The sequence below is a fragment of the Gallus gallus genome, chromosome 3 (genome assembly GCF_016699485.2).
Source record: "Gallus gallus isolate bGalGal1 chromosome 3, bGalGal1.mat.broiler.GRCg7b, whole genome shotgun sequence".
NCBI classification, from domain to species: Eukaryota; Metazoa; Chordata; class Aves; order Galliformes; family Phasianidae; genus Gallus; species Gallus gallus.
In genome coordinates this window covers 63686095-63704782 of record NC_052534.1, presented here as the reverse complement: position 1 = coordinate 63704782, position 18688 = coordinate 63686095, and the positions used below count along the sequence as shown (strand labels likewise).

The 18688-nt window shown below is 37.9% G+C and overlaps 2 protein-coding genes across 5 annotated transcripts in view; one reads left to right on the top strand and one right to left on the bottom strand.

The window, feature by feature from the left end:
- The window catches only part of NT5DC1 (5'-nucleotidase domain containing 1), a 120065-nt gene that overhangs the window by 22212 nt on the left and 79165 nt on the right, over window positions 1-18688 (top strand). The window lies entirely within an intron of this gene.
- Window positions 1-18688, bottom strand: part of COL10A1 (collagen, type X, alpha 1) — a 52267-nt gene that overhangs the window by 4758 nt on the left and 28821 nt on the right. Inside the window, exons 1-2 of one of the 2 annotated variants that reach the window (NM_001396427.1) lie at window positions 2880-2945; window positions 2050-2208 (exon numbers count right to left, since the gene is read on the bottom strand). In NM_001396427.1, coding sequence (NP_001383356.1) covers window positions 2050-2191 — 142 coding nt within the window. In that variant the 5' untranslated portion in view covers window positions 2192-2208; window positions 2880-2945. Of the gene's footprint in view, window positions 1-2049; window positions 2209-2879; window positions 2946-18688 lie in introns of those variants that run through there. The other variant, XM_046938369.1, reaches the window with a different exon arrangement.

The window sequence follows — 18688 nt, the reverse complement described above, 5'->3', positions numbered from 1 at the left end:
TGGAAAATCTTACCTTTAGAATTTTTCTTCATTTTAAAGTAAATGTAGAGAGTATAGAAATACTACATCCTAGTTCTGCATTTATGCTATATTCTTTTAAGTACCAAGTGCTAATATGAAAGTGGGAGTATGCAAACAAATTGAAGCAGTTGCAAGTTCTAAAATTTTTCCCTGCTGTTGACTATCCACGTCTCACTCCATGATTTGCCTTTCCTGTAGGTTCTGCTGTGGCTGTAGTGAAGGTTAGTTTTTCAGTAGCTACATTTGTTGCACAGCAGGCTCTCACACCTGCACTGAGCCAGAACCTGTACTGAATATGCATACTGAAGTTGCTTCTGCCTAGCAGAAAAATGACTGAGTTACAAAGGCAGTTTTAGTTTGATGTTGAGGCAGATCCACCAGAATGTGAACTTGCTACCTGCAGAAATGAGCATAGGACTTCCATCCTATTCTGTTAGGTGCTATCAAAATGTTGTCCTGGGTCACTAATTTAGGCCTAGACAGAAATTTTGATTCCAGGCTGCTTTTTAACAGTGCTATACGAAATGAAAAGAACACGCTGGTAACTAAATCACTAGAAGATGATGTATGGTGAACAAATATGAGAAATAAGCTATAATCAAGATCTTGACATGTGCTACTTGCATAAGGAGCAACTCACTAGATAACACTGTCAGATGTATTAATTTGTTTTTGTGGTCTCTTGTTTAGTTCTTCCATGACTATTTCAGGTTAGAAACAATGATTCTGTAACACAGTGAGCTCTCTTAAATCTGTTCTAAAATGTATCTGTAGGATGTTTGTTTGCAAGACTGAGAAACAGCATTGTCTAGCCTTTCATTTTGATACTTTGTCACCAAAAATGAAGATTTATCAAGCCACTTTGTATGACTGGTATCTTAAGTCTGTAAAATTGTAAGCTATTGATGCTTTTGCAGTCTGATGAATAATCTTTGCTCCCTTTCCTAAATAGACAGCATCTTACAATTATCACAGGTCTATATAATCATTATTTAGATTAAGAGGCTTAACACAGTTTAGATTCTCTGTTAATATAATGTGACAACTTAGTTCAGGACAGTTTCTTTCTCCTTTCCTTTTACTCCTTTTCCTATTTAATTTGAACCTTCCTTTTTTTTTCCATAATTGATTTTATTTCCCCTCCACCCCTTTCCCAGTGTTTTCTGTAGACTTAAAAAGTTGCCTTGAGAAGAATAGAATTAAGTGAAGTATGGTAGAAGATAATAAAGTACATAGTATACTTCACATGAAAAAAATAAAATAATAGTGAATAAAATCACAGGAAAACACTGTGATCAGGTACTGGGAAGAGAAAGTATAACTTTAACCTTCTGGAAACTCTAGCTAGTAAGTCATAGCAGTAGCTGTTCACGTACCTAAATTCAGTCTGAGAGTGCTGGTAGGATTACAGAAATCCCTTGTGCTGAAGGCAAGAGATAAAGATGTAATAGTGTATTGGTGCAGCCCAGAAGAGCATTTTGAGAGACTAAGTTTCCCAGCCATGCTACTTTCACTGGTTTCTCACTAGAGAGCCTTTTTTGAAAACATGGCCTGTAGGCAGTTTGAGAGAGACAAGAGCAGCATCTTTGAATTCAGTACATGCTGTTCTTATGTATCATAGGATCATCTTGTGTCCATAGGATTTGGCTAGAGCTACTCTGAAATGAAACCTCATAAATGAGGATAGTATGGATACTGTGTCCTGAGGAGCTATTCTTCTGCTCTCCAGGTCTGCTTACGTTTTCTAATGCAGACTTAAAATGTTCCTTTTCTAATGAAGTGTTCTGTTCAGTGGCCCTCCAGCAATTATTGTGTAACAAAAAGTTTATGCAGGTGTGCATCTTTATCAGTGGGACGTAACTTCCTGTGCTACTGCCAATTCTTTCTGCAGATGATGAACTTATTAAAGTAAGCCTAAACTGTTAGTTTAATACCAGTTGTACAAACAGTAAGCTTTTGTTCATGTGTTGACCCACTAGAACTTATTTTATATTAGTTTATTAAAAAAAAAAAAAATAGTAGACTTACCTTGACTCTTTACATTGAATGGTAGAAAGTGTGGTGGCCCCTTGATGCTGGACTGTTTCTGGTATCGCTCAGAAAAGTATCCATCACTGCCATGGACAATGTTTAGACAAAACAGCAGCAGTAACGATATTTGTAAATGCATGTTTCCAAATCCGTCCTCTGTTGGAAAGGGGAGAAAATATTGTATTGAGTAGAAGTTGATGAGTGTCTTTTGCATAACTCAGTTTTCTTAACCTGTTGGTATGAAAAGTTTCTTTATCTTGTACTTTTTCCTACTTTCGCTGTCTGTGAAAAGTACTGTAAGGAGAATGGAATCAGCACTGCTAACTAAAGATTTGGAGTTCTTGTATGTCTATGTAAAATATAAGAGATGGCTTAGAGGCAGGAGTCTCACTTTTAGAAAAATAATCATTTTAAATAGGTGGCAGCCTACTTAAAACCACTGACTTCAGAAACAGTAGTAATTTTCCTAATTACTCCAGCGCCCAAAAACTAAGTTCAGGAGTCACATATATCAGAGCTCCTGGAACGAAGAAAAGGTTTCATTGGTAATATGTAGTCTCTATACCATGATGTTATTGCCCCTGCCTAATGCTACAGTAAATTCCATGAAGTATAAAGTTCTGGCTCCGTCAGCATCCATGGCAAAAATCTCACATTGCCTTCTCTGAAACCAGGTTTTTGTTTGCAACCTTTTGAATAACCCCAGTAGCAGTAAGGAGGCTGTCGCTGGCCGTTAAATATCAACTCTCTTGCAACCCCAACCAGAAAACACACCCTATAGATTTTAGCATCAAAACCATATAGAATGAAATGAAACAATAACATACCAAATGTTGTGGAGCTCCAATGCAAGGCAGTAGAGTGGCAAATCCTCCTCTGGTGAGGAGTTCTTCTGCCACTGGTGAGTGAGCAGAAGCTGATGATTTCAAGCGTCACCCTTGACTATTTATACGATTTTCACCCTAGTTTGGTGACTGCTGAACATAAGCTCCTCCCCAAGAATCAGTAAGCAGTAATTATCTGTGTGTATATGTGTGTTTTTAGGGGTGGGGGAAGCTATTTTGGGTAGGGATTTTAGGTCCTGTTAAGCCTTTTTTAATTTCTTCTTCTTCTCTTGGACCTCTTCTTGTTGATGAAAATTGTATTGCCTGTAGTTCGTATTTTCTAAACTTTTGCATCCTTTCTGCTTTTAGAAATGAGAAAGGTTACAATGGAAAAAAATTGTAAGTAAGGTTTATAATTTTAGGTGCTTCATTTGGATTTTTCTGTGAACGTTTTAACTAAAGAATTACATATTTTGCACTTCGAGGTGTTACTTTCAGGAGTACTCCTCTGAGATTATGTGAGTAGTTGTTCACTGAGGTGCAAATAGAGAGCTTAGAATCAGTTAAGATGTTAATTTGAGAGTTGTATATGAATCCGAAGATTATTTCCAACCAGTTATTGTATTCAGAGATTGTCTCCAAAGTTGTATTTCTAAGCTTGTAACTGTTTTGATAATGGAGGTAAAATATTACCTATTTTATGTATGCTGCAAGTAATGTTTCTGACATGTAAGCTTACATTACGCTGTGAAAACTGTTATATTCAGGTGTAATAAATATATTGAAATCCTTACTGCTGAAGTGTTACACAAGCTGCTGTGTGAGTCTGACTTTTTCGATTTTTTTCTGTTGTCAGTAATATATATATATACGCTCATTCAACTGTAATTACTGCTCTATTTTGACCAGGTGCATTGTGTTCCTGTTCAATTACTTCAGTTTAGTAAACTTATGCTATGGCTGTTTTAGCGTTGGTGGCTCAAACTTAATCACAGCTTTTTTTTTTTATTATTTATTTTCCCTTTAGGTTATAGATTGATTGTAGCCATTAAGAAAGTCTGTTAAACTGATCTTGTTTAATAGACTGTACTCACACATGGTGATTTCTTTCCGAACAAATATTGGAATCTGACTGTGTTTTAGGATCACCTTTAATTATCAGTATTGAATAGTCAGGAGTCTTTAGTTTTGATTTATTTGTGAAAACAGCATTTAAGAACAGAAATGACAGAATAAACAAACCTTTATTGCTTAGGATGAAACCATACAACCAAATATATAGTGCATTTTTTGCTTTTATCAAATATTCTCAGCAAAAAAATACCCACATTTATGTGTGTTAAAAATTCTTTACAAATTTTTATATATATTTATATATGTTTTAACATTGTTACATCATGTTCAGTCTTGTGGGAGTTAGGTTTTTGGGTGTGTTTGAAATTCTTAGTTTTTCTTGCATAGAAGATTGATGGGGGAAAAATTTGGCTGTCTTTTTACTAGAGTAAGCTAGACGCATGCTCCAAGTTACTATGATGAAGTTAACATGTGAAGTTGTATTTATTTTATCATGTGTGGAAGCCATCTGGAGAGTAATATCTATGCAGAAGGCTATATGTGCACCCATGTCCTAATGCCAATGGTAAAAATATTTTAATTATGGGGAGGATTCTATATATACTACATACTATATATGTTACAGGAATCTATTTTACTCTAGGAATACTAGCAAATAACCTGTGCTACCATGAGGTCTCATGCATGGTAGGTACAGAAGGGACACCTGTTACCTTTCCAGGCAGTAGTCTGAGCTAGTGGCCCTGAACTGTGCAGTTATCTTGTAGAACAGCAGGTTAACATGGGCTGAATTTTACCTGCTTTTTGTCTTTGTTTAATTCCACACTCTACCAGTGACAACTTTTTTTGGCTTTTATGTATTGTGGCAAATATCCTAGAACACAAGTTACTGTACTGAAAGAGACCAGTGGACCATCAAGTCTATTCTACTTACGGTTGTGCTAATACATTTGCTTATTAGAGGACTGTATTAAGGTTTGATTTAAGGCTGCTGCAATAATTTATTTAAAGTATTGTTAAACAGTTCTTCTATTCTTCTTCCTAGCCATCCTCTAAACAACGCCGTGTTCCATTTTTGTAAATAAACCCTTTCCTCTGAGGAGATCTTCAGACTGTTTTCCCCACTCAGCTTGTGTGCCCAATCCAGTCTCTGGTTTTCAGAGAATATTTGTATGTCTGAGATGACATTTCTATTCTCTGTGTGCATTTAGCTCCTTTTAATGTTTTGAAGAAAGAAACTTTGTCCGCAAGTTGTTTGTGTAGCATCTTAAGCTCCTTCTTTTAAATATTGGTCTCTATAAATTCAAGTGAGATTCCCGACAGAAGCAGCAAATGTATGGGCTTAGAGTTCATTTCCTTCTTGAAGAAAAGCAACTGCAATCTTCTTTTTGGTTCACATAAATCCCAAAATAACTTTTGATTTTTAAAACATTTAAATATATAGCCCTTAGTGGGAAGTGTGGTTGTTGCTAATTTGATAATATTTGGTTAAGTTAGGAACAGCAGGCAACAGTTCTGTGCACACGCCGTTTCATGCTAATTTCTAGCCTAATTCATAAATACCCCCAAGGCAGACACACTTATTCTACAAAGGCACCAATAATGTACACCCCTATTTGTTCAGCAGTCTCACTTCCTGCCTTGTCTCCTCTTGGGGAAAGAGGTGAATAATCTCTGTGTCTTTGTGTAAATAGGGATGATTATAGGGTCAAAAGGTACATACAGGCAAAACTGTTGTCCTTTAATGTGAGCTCCACCCTATTGTACTATCTTGTGCTACTTCTTTGGTTTGAGGTTTTGTTTTTTGTGGTTGTGGGAAATAGAGGTGGAATTGGAATATGCTCCTTTTGTATGTATTCCTTGTTGCTGTGGGTGTTTCCTGTTGGCAGAACACTAATATGAATTTAGCTCTTAAGCATGCCTTCGAAGGTTGGCTTTTTTGTGTATGTTTGCATGTGCAAAAATACATATAGACACACGTATAAATGCTTATTTACAGTAACTGCACATTTTTTAAAAAGGTTATTTTCATACCTCTTGTCAAGGTATAACCATTCAGATGTTTTTGTTTTGTAGCTAGGCAACTTCCTTTCAAGTGTAGGAGTCTTCACTCCTTCCTCCTCCCTCTGTCCTACTACTGTAACACTCAGGAATAACTGTGGGATGTCTTTAACCATTGTACCATTCCAGAACTTGGTTTTACTTTGGTATTGGCCCCCTCATTCCGTGTGAAAGCAGCCATTGTAGTATTTCTTCAAGGTTAGACTTTAACTATGTCCTTGTTGAGCTTAACTGCAGAATGACTCAGAATATAATTTCTGTCGACTGTATGAAGTAGGTACTGAAATCCCAGAGTCCTTAACGCTGGCTAAATGTTACCTGTTCATCAGCAAGTGCATACACTTTCCAAAAACCTGTTTCTTACTCCAGCAGAGCCAGTGGAAACATGTGGATAAGTTCTGTGGGAATGACATTATGCTCTGGGGGGTGGGAACTGATTTCACTACAATCCTGCAAGTTATTGAAAAGGTGAATAGAATGAGTTACACAGTAAGCAACTGCTTACAAGGAAGTAGTGTGGAATGTCTTAAGTATAAACTGGAATAAAACAACTACTCCCTTTCTCACATAGATAGGCAGCACCTGAGGGGGGGGGGGAGGGGAGGGGGGAGGGAAAGTCTCAGAGAAAGGCTAGTCTAGGTTTTACACCAAGTAGGAATTGGCAATATATGTTCCTGATGCTGAAGATTTTCAGTGTGAATATGCTTGGGTTTGTTGTTTGACTTAGAGGTACTGAGCCATAAAAGAGTGCTTTCTGTTGTAAGTCAGTTCCAATGTTGTTATCTGCCTTTGTTATTATTCCAGTGTTGTTATCTGAAGTGAACTCTGAAAAATCTGCCATAGTCTATGGTCAGTTTCTCTGTGTCAGAGTGCTTATACTGAAAACTTGTAGAAGCTCTAGTGGTGTCTAACTAAGTTGTCTCTGGGGAAGAAATTCTCCAGCCTCCAATTTAAATTCTATTAACACAGGCAGTCATGGGTTTCTAGGAGAAATTTGAAAGTCTGCCATGAAATGAGAGAAGTAATTGGGTTTTCTAGTTTGTGGTGCACTTATGATGCTCTGGATGCTCTGAAGTCATTTTGGCTCCATCGGTTAAAACTGTACCACAGCACTAATACAGAACTCTTTCTCCTTTCTGTTCACAGTCTATCACACTGAAAGAAATAGGAACAGGATCGGTTTTTAATTCGATGCCTGTTGGGAGTCTGGGTGGTTCTTTTTTGTTGCTGTTCGTTTTAAATGTGTAGCTTTTATTTGTTTCATTTGTCATCACTGTTTCACTTCATCATTGCTGCTACTTTGTATTTAACATGGAGGCTACTTTATATTCTAAAGTTAGCCACTTGGACTGAGTAAGGTAGAAAACATCTTGGTGAAGAAGGTATTTACCTCTCTAGCTCAAAGTAAGTAGGATTTCTTCTGAGTTTCTTGATGCATAGGTGCTTTATTGAGCGAATATGCAGGGCTATGTAGTTCTATCTCTGTTAGCACTTTTGAGATACAATAAGGAATTCCCTCTTCAAATAAAACAAAAGCTAGTGTGTTAGCCCTACATATTCATGCTAATCTTTTTATAGATATAAAGCCTTTATACTTTTAACAGGTGTAACTGTGGTTGGATAAATATAAAAGTAAATGTAAAAATAATGGGGAAAGATGGTCTTTATTTATTCTGGTACTGCAAAACTGTCTACTGACCTGTATGTTGTGTTCAAGTATGTTGATCTCAAGAGCTTTATTTAGTATAGCAATATGCTTTAATAGATGACAGTTAAATATTTACATTTGCATTCTGATGAGTTAACCTGCACAGACACTGAATAAAAGTGCTGAAACACCAGGAAGTGACATGTAGAGAACATTTCGAGACTGATTTGGATTTTGTATTGCATATTCCTCAGATTCAGATAATATTATTGATGAATGCTTTTTAACCTCACTGTAATATTTGTGGTTCCACTTCATTGTGCTTATATAAAACTACAGTAATTTTCAACTAAGAGAACTTAGGATACTTGAATAAAATATACCAAAAAGAAATACTGTGTGAGGAAAAATGTTTCCAGTTCCTCAGAAATGCTGCTGGCCTGACCTGCATTTTTATTCATTTTCCCCCTTCCTTTGAAAGTAAAAACAAGTATTTACCAAATTAATGTATTAAATTGAAGTTCGTATCTTTGGTTTTAAATAAAAACTGGTTAGTTTCCAAGATACTGAAAGCAGCTGTTTATATACATTGATACTTATACCTTTTCTCACAAATGTATTTCTGATTAAGTACAGTGCATTCAGGAAATGCCAAGGGTTTCATCTTTCTGACAGTGCAGTAGAGCAGAAAGAAAAATCCACTCGACTTTTTGTTCACAATTTTAGGGAAAAAATCAAAGGGTGTGAACGCTGAATGATCCAAGCAAATACGAGAATTTGGCTTTGGATTTTGAGGAGAGGGCTCCACAAAACTATTTCTGATGCTGTTTAAACAAAGCCATGTAAAAAGATTTCTTGTTGCTTTTTACCCAGGGGTGCTCATTTTCAGCTTTTTCAGTGATGTTGGCTGCACTCTTGGTTGCATTAATATGAAGCTTTTCTGTAAGCTGAACTAGTAAGAATTTGTGAATAAAATGCAATCAGATTTTACTAGGAGTGCTGGAAGGAGGGAGGCTTGTTTTTCTATAAGTCCAGATCATTTCATAGGATGTGTTAAGTGTTAAAGCACCTGAAATGCATACTTGCATTTGAAATATTACAAGTGTTCTTTTTTTCTTGAGGGCTTTTTTTTCTTCAGTAAGTTCTTGATGACTGTGATGTTTTACTTTTAATTTTTCAGCCCATTGCCACCAAACCTGATGTGTGACAGCAGAAACAGCATTCAGTAAAAACTCAAAATTGCTAAATAGTCGCAGTGTTGGTTTTCTTTTTGGGGGGGATAGGAGACGGGCTGGGGGGGTGGGAGGGGAAGGAGAAGGGAGACCAGGGGGATGAGGATGACACTGCAGGGAAAGCATTTATTTTATTTTGTTTAATTTATGCTTTGTTTTTCTCTGATTTTTTTTCTTTTTTTATTAGTATTAGTATCTTGTTCTACCTCAATACCTGTTGGGCTCAAGGTTTCTTTCATACTAGAGAAATAAGGTAAAAGCACTGATGAAAGAAGAATGAGAACCATTCTTACTTTCCTAAAGGTGAACAAATGCAAGCAGCTTCCTCCAAATCAGGGGAGTCTTCCAAATAGTGAAAAATAAGTGTAAGTGAACTACTTTTTTAAGCATGCCCACTGGAGCAGCCTGCTGAATAATCCTATTCATTGACCTTACCACCTGCTGTGGTTTGGACAATTGGCATAGAGTTGTTTTTAAGCTTTCATATTAAAAACAGGTGCCAAACATGGGGGGTGGAGGGAAGAAATCCAGACTTCTCCAGTCAGAACAAATAGAAGTTGTCTGAATTTGCTATAAAAATAAGTGATTTGTTTGTTTTGTTAACAATATTAGGCATCTTAAGTATTGCTGTTTTTCTTTTAATTATTTGAATTGAGACATGGGGAAGTTCTGTTTGTGGGTGTACGCAAACTTTATAGACTACTTTGTGTATGAAAAAAACAGAAAACAAAACAAAGAACACCCATAACCTGAGTGTAGGGAACCTAATTATTCATTATGGTTATTAATAGGACTGGTTTTAGTTCCACTAACCTGAGATAGGATTTTTAAAAGCATTACATTGTCATCAACAACAGTCATAATTATCCGCTTATAATAAAAGATTGGTAAAGTGGTTGCTTTTAATATTACAGAAGATACATCAGGGTGGCAGTTTTATAGGTGTCACTTACTGTATTACTTGACTCAAGTCTCAAAGTTTCAGTGTATCTTACATTCTATAGGAGAAAAGTGAAAGTACAAAGATGAATTTTTTTTTCAAGCACTTTAGCCAGTAGGCTCTCACATTCAAGAATTTGAGGACTGAATTATTATTTGATCAAAGTGGCTCTTATTTAGAGGTAAGGAGTGGGTAAATACTTCCCAAACTAGCTAAATTGATCCAGAGATCAGGGATGGATAGAGGCTCCTGAGCTCAGGATAGACACCCTGGCGGAAATGCCAACTTGTTTTCAATGGTGATACTTTTTGACAATGCTGTTGCTGCTGTAAGTGGTGCAGGGAAAGAACCTTAAAAACTGAACTCTTGCTGGAGGTGGTATTAAATGACATCAGTACTCATGGATGGTGAGATGCAAGCAAGCCATGATTGTCATGTCATGTGCTACTGCAGAATACTGACACTCAATTTCAGGGAAGATTTTCTAACATGCTATCACTGCTGCAAATCTGGCGTGGAAAACGTCTTCCACCAACGTACCATAACAAAGTTAAAATTAGGACATGGAAACTGGGTTGAGAGGTAGTCACATAGGATAGGAAATAAGAGTGGAAAGGAAGGAGTCATTTATCTGTTCATAAGTGTAAAGGAGTCCGAAGTTGACGGTTATCTCACATCTCTTTTAAGGAATACTTGTAGAACCTGTGGATTTCTTGAATAACAAAAGCTATAAGAAGAGGGAGGACACTGTAGATCCTGATGCAGTAGCATTTAACTAGACATCATTGTGTCTTTCATTCTAGCTGTGGACGTTCATTGCTGGGGAGTTGGACTACATGGCCTTCAGAGGTCCAACACTAAGATTACATGATTTTATGAAATAGTGAAGGCTTCTGAGGATTTCACCATGCTAGGTGAATGTGTAGGGGAATCTATGTAGTGCTTGCATTCAAGAGAAACAAATGAAGTTTGAGTGTGAGTTGGGAATTTAACCACCTTTAGTGTAGGCTTCTCAAATGGGCACGAATCCCAGCCTTTCTGGCAATGTGCAGGCTGTTGGACCTTAGTGCTGGAAAGCTGAAGTAGTTTTACTCTGCTTAGCAGCCTGGCTGCAACCTGTGTTGAGCTGCTACAAAACCGGAGAGAAAAGCAAGGCTTTGTGGTCAGCTTGCACTCGGCTCCAAGCTGCTGTGGGAATGAGTGATCTCTGACTACAAGTAGTATGAGATTGTGTGCTGAGCAATTGCAGGTTAGGAATTCTCATTTTTCCAAGTATTACAGTGTTGAGACAGATCTCAATGATGTTTAGAACTCGCTAGTGTTTGAGTATGAAACTATTATTGTTTCATTTCATTTTATTCTCCCTACTGAATGGATGTAGTTGGACTTTGCAGTTCTTGAAAGTCAACTCCAGAAGATCTTTAGCAAAGGAAATCTGTTATCCAGATTATATTCAAAGTTTGTTATTAGAGCTTAATAAAATCTGAACTGTTGCAGCTATAGCACTGAAATCATAGAAGGGTTTGGGTTGGAAGGGGCCTTTTAAGATCATCTAGTTTCAACTCCAAGGTTATCAGCAGGGACATCTCCCACTAGACCGGGTTGCTCGCATCCCCTTTGAGCCTGGCCTTGAATGCTTCCACGGAGGGGGCATCCACAACCTCACTGAGCAACTTGCTCCAGGGTCTCATCACCCTCTTAGTAAAGAGTTTCTTCCTAACATTTAGTCTAAATCAACCCTTTTCCACTTTAAACCCAGTTCTCCTCATCCTGTTACTACATGCCCTTTTAAAAAGTCCCTCCCCAGCCCCCTGTATGCCCCCTTCAGGTACTGGAAGGCCACTATAAGGTCCCTTGGGAGCCTTCTCTTCTCCAGGCTGCAGAGCCCCAGCTCTCTTAGCCTGTCACTGTGGGGGAGGTTCTCCAGTCCTCTAATCATCTTCCTCTGAAATATAGAAAAATGAGATGATCTAGATTATCCTGAAGATTATGTAAATTTCTGAGGGTGCTCTGGGAATCCCTCTTGTTGTAGTGATCTCCAAGTATCACGGTGTTCTTTGCAGATTCACCTTAGCCACTTAAACAGGCAGCTGTCTTCCCTTGCCCATATTTTAGACTGTCCTGATGATGCTGTACTTCCCAGTTAGAAAGCTAGTACTGATACATATTTGCAGAGGAAGAAAGTACCATGTGATGAGATGATCAGGAAGGATGTTTAAAATGTATAGAAAATAAGAGGGGATTTACAAGGGTTGATCTGAAAATACTGTCTCCTATTTTATGATGTTGGCCCTCAATGCCAGAGGCAGATTTTGGTGTTATGACTGTAGAGGTTGAACCTTCCCACCACTATTCCATCACATTTTGTTGTTATGTGACAGATGGCAGCAGAGGGGCTGTCTGACAGAATGACATCTCGCATGGAAATGCATATGGAGCAAAAGTATGTCACTGAATTACTCAATGTGGAAAAAAATGTAACCTATTGACATTCATTGACACTTGCTGAAAGTTGATGGAAATCAAACAGCGAATATGAGCACAATGAGGAAGTATGTGATGTGTTTCAGCAATGGTGACGGCAACGCTGTGTTGCCTCTGCTGGTGCAGATATTCATGAGCACATCGTGCAAGCTCTTGTTCATCACTGACAAAATGCATAGCTAGTAGTGGTGACTATGTTGAAAAATAGTGTTTTGTAGCTTGGAATTTTCTCTACCAAATAGCAGTATTGTTCTCTTTGTATATCCTGTAGTTTCTATAGAAATAATTATGAGGCATTGCTTTTAGAGTGAGCTTAGTATATTAACCCTGAGGGTTCTGAGACATCTGTGTTAGTCTATACTATTTTTCAACAAAAATAATAGGGTTGAAGAAATTGTGGGATCTGGGAAGCTGGGTGTAAAATGAATGCTGTTACATAAAATAGTATTTACTTCTTGCTTTGTTACACTTTATTCAGCTACTTTTGTCCCGTCGTTTCTCATTAAATCTGGTAGAGTCAATTAAGCATTGCCTTCTTGCCACTGCATGGCTTTATCGGGTTATTTGATCTTGTACTAGTAGCAAAGTAAAATTCTGTCTTTATACTTCCAATCTCATCCTGTATATGTAATATTTTTAAAGATTTTTCACATTTTTTACATAACTGAGGAATAAACTTTAATATTAGATTTGTCTGTAAAATCAAAAAAAGGATCCTTATTTGCAGTAGATCCATCTGCAAATTTAGTGGAAATTACAGGAATGAGATTTGGAATTTGGCTTTCAGATTGAATCTCTTTCATTTACCAAGTTGAAGTATTTATATTACAAAGCTGAGTACCTTTAAACTCTCTCCATTTTTTTTCAGAACCTAAACATAACACTGTTTGCCAGTTGAAATTTTAGGTCACCAAGAATGCATTTTAGGTCATTGAGAGAGTGTATTGTTTCAGAAAATAAACGTTCTGTGTAACCTATGGTGGAATGTATTTGCTTACTTAAGTATTAGTAAGTAAATTAAAATTAGTAGCATTTTTTTTCTTAGCTCCTTTTTATATTTGTCTAAATCAAGAGCTTTTTCCGGAATGCTCTGTGTGCATAAATTGCGTTGGGTTTTAGAGTTGGATTCCACCTTGGGCTGTTCTGACGACCGCAGGATGTTTATGTGAACTTTGCTAAGTTTCTTGCAGACTTCTTTCTTCCAGACCTTCATTGCAGTGCTTTACCCCTGAGGCACTGAAGTCATTTAGAACGGTCTTTTTGTTTGTTTGTTTGTGCACCAATAGTTTACAGGTACTTTAGGGGAAATATATTTAGGCAAGTCATGCAGTGAGTGTCAACACTGCTGAAAAACTAGGAGCTGGCAGGCTGGCAGGAACATGAGAGGAATTTCTTTGAAATGTGGAATAATCCCTGGAAAACCATGAAGTATTTAGTAATGTTCAACACTTTTAATACCTTTTCCAATTTCTGGGAATCAGGATGTTTTTGGGATGTGATCATTACAGCATTTAACTACAGAGGAAGGATCAGACTTTTAAAGCTGTTCACATATGACTTCACTCCTCAAGTAATCAGCATTAGATATCTTTTTTTTTTTAGGGTTAGATATCCTTTTTATCAACATCCTTTTTCTGTTGTTTGTTCTCTTTTTTCTGTCCTTTGTTTCCTTGTGGATATTGTCATTAGGTAGTTATTAATTAGTTTCATATGTATATGGCTCTAGCTTTCCTTCATGCCCTCATGCTGGGAATCTTGCATGCCAGTGTCACTTACATGATCACTGATGTTTTAATGGCAGTAAATTAAGTGGTAAGTACAGGTGATCATATGTCAGTAGACGGAGTAGATTGTTACCTTTTAACTAGAAATGTAAGTTCTACACATTTCATGTACGGAACATGTAAGCAATGTTTTTTAGAAATGAAGTCTTTTCTCTGCCTCTCAGTTATCTTTTTCTATCCATTTCTTTCCATCTTCTACACCTTTGGCCTTGCTGTCTTCCTCTCTATGTATTTGATGCTTCCCGGTACTATTTACTGTGTTCTGTCTATGGTGTTTAGTATGGCATAAGTGAAAGAATTTGCCCCTGCGCCATTTATCAGCTCTTCAAACTTCAGGAGCTCTTTTGAGACAAGCAGCATGAGTAGGGGTACAGTCTTCTTCTGAAAAAAAACAAGCCTGGGCTGAGTAGGAGGTCGATTTTTAAAGCTTTCTGGTCAGAAAAGAGACTTTCAAATAGTAAGAAACTGCTGCATTGTGCGGTATACTCTTGCTGTGAATTGTCTGACCCCACTGACATAGAATTGCTACTTTTAAATAGAACAATTTAACTAGCACATGGTTTAGAACTTATTTTAGCCTATTTACACACGCATTCAAAAGCGGTATATCCAAAATAAAATATTTAGCATTAGACCACAGAAGATGCTGGTCTGTCTGATGAGTCACTTTAGAATGTGTTCCTATAAAATTGCAACCTGAGACATGGGGATGATTAGAGGGCTGGAGCACTTGTCCTGCAAAGAACGGCTGAGGGAACTGTGCTTGTGAAGCCTTGAGAAAGCTCCAGGGAGGCCTCATTACAACCTTTCAGTACTTAAAGGGAGCTTATGATCAGGAATGAGGCCAAATTTTTTTTTATGTAGTCTGATAGAGATAGGATAAGCAGAAATCTCTAAAAGGAGATTTAGGTTGGATGTAAGGAAAGAATTTTTCACTTAGAGGGTTGTAAGACACTGGAATATGTTGTCCAGAGAAGTTATGCCCTATTCCTGGAGTTACCCTAGGCCAGGTTGGATGGGGCCCTGGGCAGCCTGGTCCCAGCAGGGTCTTGGATCTGAGTGTGCTTTAAGGTCCCTTCCATACCAAGACATTCTACAATTCTATGAAAAGCCAACAATCCCAAAACATAAGAAAGCATCACTACCTACTTAAGATGAAAGCTTTTTTTTATTTTCTAAATTTGTTACTGTAATTTCCTCTCATGCCGAGAACAGAATTTTCAGACTGTTTAGTCATAGAAGCGTATCTTTCTCATTCAGAGCAGAAGGTCAATTTGAGTACTGGTCTGGATGTATGGTGTAAAAATCAGGTTTTATATTTCTCACTCTTTCTTCCTGTGCACACAAAAGAAAAGAAAAGCCTTCTTGTCTCTGAGATCTGAGAAGCTGCAGAGTGACTCATGCTTCTGGTGAAATGTTTCTGCTGTGGTGACGACACAAAAATGCTGTTTGCTCATCAGATCAGCTTTGGAATTCAGGGCATTTTTCTTTTGTTTATGTCCCTGAACTTGACAGGAGTTTCTTCCAGCAGGAAAAATGTGTAGATGTTATCGTATGCCTCTCATTTGGGGTTTCTTTTTGCAGTTGCTCAGTCACTTATTTTCTTTCAGATTTAAGCTTGGTGAGAGTGAAGAGACTTCTTGCTGTCTGAGAAATCACTACCAGGTTTCACAGTAATTGTCTAGAATCTTGGCATGTGTCTCCAGCTTATTCTCCCTTGAGCAAAACGTAATTTTAAGTATTTGCAAAGGATAAAGTCAGATTGAATCCTTACAATAATCCATTCTGACTGTTGTAACACAAGCCAAAGAAGCTTGTCCAGTAGCTTCTTTTTCTGCCTGAAGCTTGTATTTTAAATGAGAACAACAGCATAACATCCTAGCCTTTATTTAACTATGTATTGCTCTGGTTTCTTCACACACTGCTCTTGATTCTCAAGAAAAGAATTGCTACTTCACATCGCATAGGGGAGCTACTTTTAGATCAGTTGTCATCACGTCTTTTAGATGTTTGGCATAGGTTTGGTTGTTTTTTTTTGTTGTTTTTTTTTTTTAATTTGAATGTGATGTTAGAGTTTTTTGCAATATTGCTTTAGTATTTGAATTTTGCAAAATTAATTATACTGTCTTCTTTTGATTTGGGAGACTAAGTCTCTGGAACTGTTGTAGCTAAGCTACAGGAGCTTAAATTAGAAGGTTACACCATCATCACTTGTTTCAAAATCTTTCTGCACTCTGGAAAGCAGTGGAGATCCAAAGAGTTATTGAAGTGTCTGTTTCTTTTAACCTTTATAATTAAACAAAGCTAGTGTTATCAGACTGTCATTCCTACCTCTTTCCTTTTGAATAACAATGGAATAGTAATGGTAGGAACCCCAAAATGTGCAGTGTGGAGAGAAGACATTGAGTTTGGATCTCTTCTTCCCCAAAACACCTAATGTGGATGTGTCAGTCTGCTCCTTGCCATGTACATGCTAGAACTTCTGTTCCTCCACCCCTCAGCTTCCATGTTGACAAGACCCCTACCCAGCTATAGCCTTTGTAATTACTTGTACCCAAATTTGCTATCCAACTGCAGGCTGGTATGAGGTCAGTGTACACACCCATCCGAGAATAACCTGACGTACCACAGCTCCATTTGGAAAGAAGAATTTGCACCTCCACAGTTTACAAATCACTTTACTCCATACGCATTTTCCAGGAATAAGTTTCTGTAGGAAAGGTGCAATCTTCTACTTCAGATCTGCTCCTAGAAATTCCTCAGAACTTCGTTTCCATATGTGGTTTCTTTCTGGTGGCCCCAGGCCATAGTAGTGTTTAGATACATGACTGTTTATGTCAGGAGAATTGGCCCCTCCTTGTCTGAGTTTGACCATGTGAATGGTATAATATGTCATTGAAAATGTTGCAAAAAGTTGCAGTGGTCAGTGTTTGTTTTGACCTAGAGCCATACTGTGAAATACCTAGTCACAGGATAAAAAAAAGCGCTTTCACTTTAATGAGATTTAACAGATAAATTCTATTATTTCTTTAGGTATTTGTGTCTTATAATGTATGATATTCTAAAGCTATGTTTTTTGCAGATTTATAAGACAACTTCATTATAAATAAAAGCACTGGAAGGAGCCCTCTGTCGTTTATCCTTGATATTTCTGCCTTTTTTTTACATTTATTGAAATCTAGTAGTTTTTCAGGTTTCTAGTTCACAGTCTGTGTGTTTTTAGATATCTGCTTTCTTGTCAGATGACTTTTTTCCTAAGCTTATTGTCATTTAAGATGTTATCATCTTATTCTGAATAATCTCTAACTGATTTTGTGAAGAAATGTGTGGTATGGCTAAGTGTTTTATTATATACTTTGTTGTTGGAGATGGAGGTCTCCATCTTTTAGGACTGCAGCTTTATTTAAGCAAGTTTTGGTGCCTGAATACCTCTGATGATATTAATTCTTCATTCATAGGCTGTTTGCTGATGCAGATCTCACAAATATCTGCCTAGTATGTTATCTCATCAATTTTATTAGGAGTCATGTTATTAACTTCAGGAGGCAGAAATGTTATGCTGTTTTCATAGAGTGGCTTGGGATGGAAGGGGCCTTAAAGATCACCTAGTTCCAACATCCCCTTCATGGGCAGAGTTTATTACCCTAATCTAGGCTGCCCAGGCCCCCATCCAGCCTGGCCTTGAACGCCTCCAGCGATGGGGCATCCACAGCTTCTCTGAGCAGCCTGTGCCAGTGTCACACCACCCTTGTATTGAAGACTTTCCTCATGACATCAAATTTAAATCTCTCTTCCTTCCATTTAAAACAGTTTCCTCTTGTTCTGTCATTTTCAGACTGCATAAAAAGTCAATCATCTCCCTCCTGATTATAAGCTCCCTTCAAGTACTGAAAGGCTTCAATGAGGTCCCCTCAGACACTCAGTAACTTCTTTTTTTTTAAGATGAATAAGCCCAGCTCCCTCAGCCTTTCTTCGTAAGAGAAGTACTCCATCCTTCTGATCGTCTTTGTGGCCCTCCTTTGGACCCGCTGCAACAGCTTCGCATCTTTCTTGTTTTGGGGGTTCCGGGCCTGGATGCCGTACTCCAGGTGGGGCCTCACAGGAGCAGAGTAGAGGGGAACAATCATGTCCCTCTCCTGCTGGCCACTCCTCTTCTGATGCAGCCCCTTCTGGGCTGCAGGTGCACTCTGCTGGCTTGTGTCAAACTTTTTGTCCACTAGGTCCCCCAAGTCCTTCTCCATTAGGTTGCTCTTAATGCGTTCTTCTCCCAGTCTGTACATGTATCTGGGATTGCCCTGACCCAACTGCAACACCTTGCACTTGGCCTGATTTAATCTTATTAGGTTCACACAGGCCCACTTTTCAAACCTGTCCAGATTCCTCTGGGTGGCATCTATTCCTTCTATTGTGTCAACTGTACCACTCAGCTTGGTGTTGTCTGCAAACTTTCTGTTTCTGTTGTTTAGAAGTCCTTCCTCTCTCTTGTGCTGGTGTTCAATTGAAAGATCTTCATTTTCTTTTTCACAAGCCAAATAAGAACTTGCTTATGCAAGGCATATATCTTTCATTACGTATCTCATTGTGCTTCT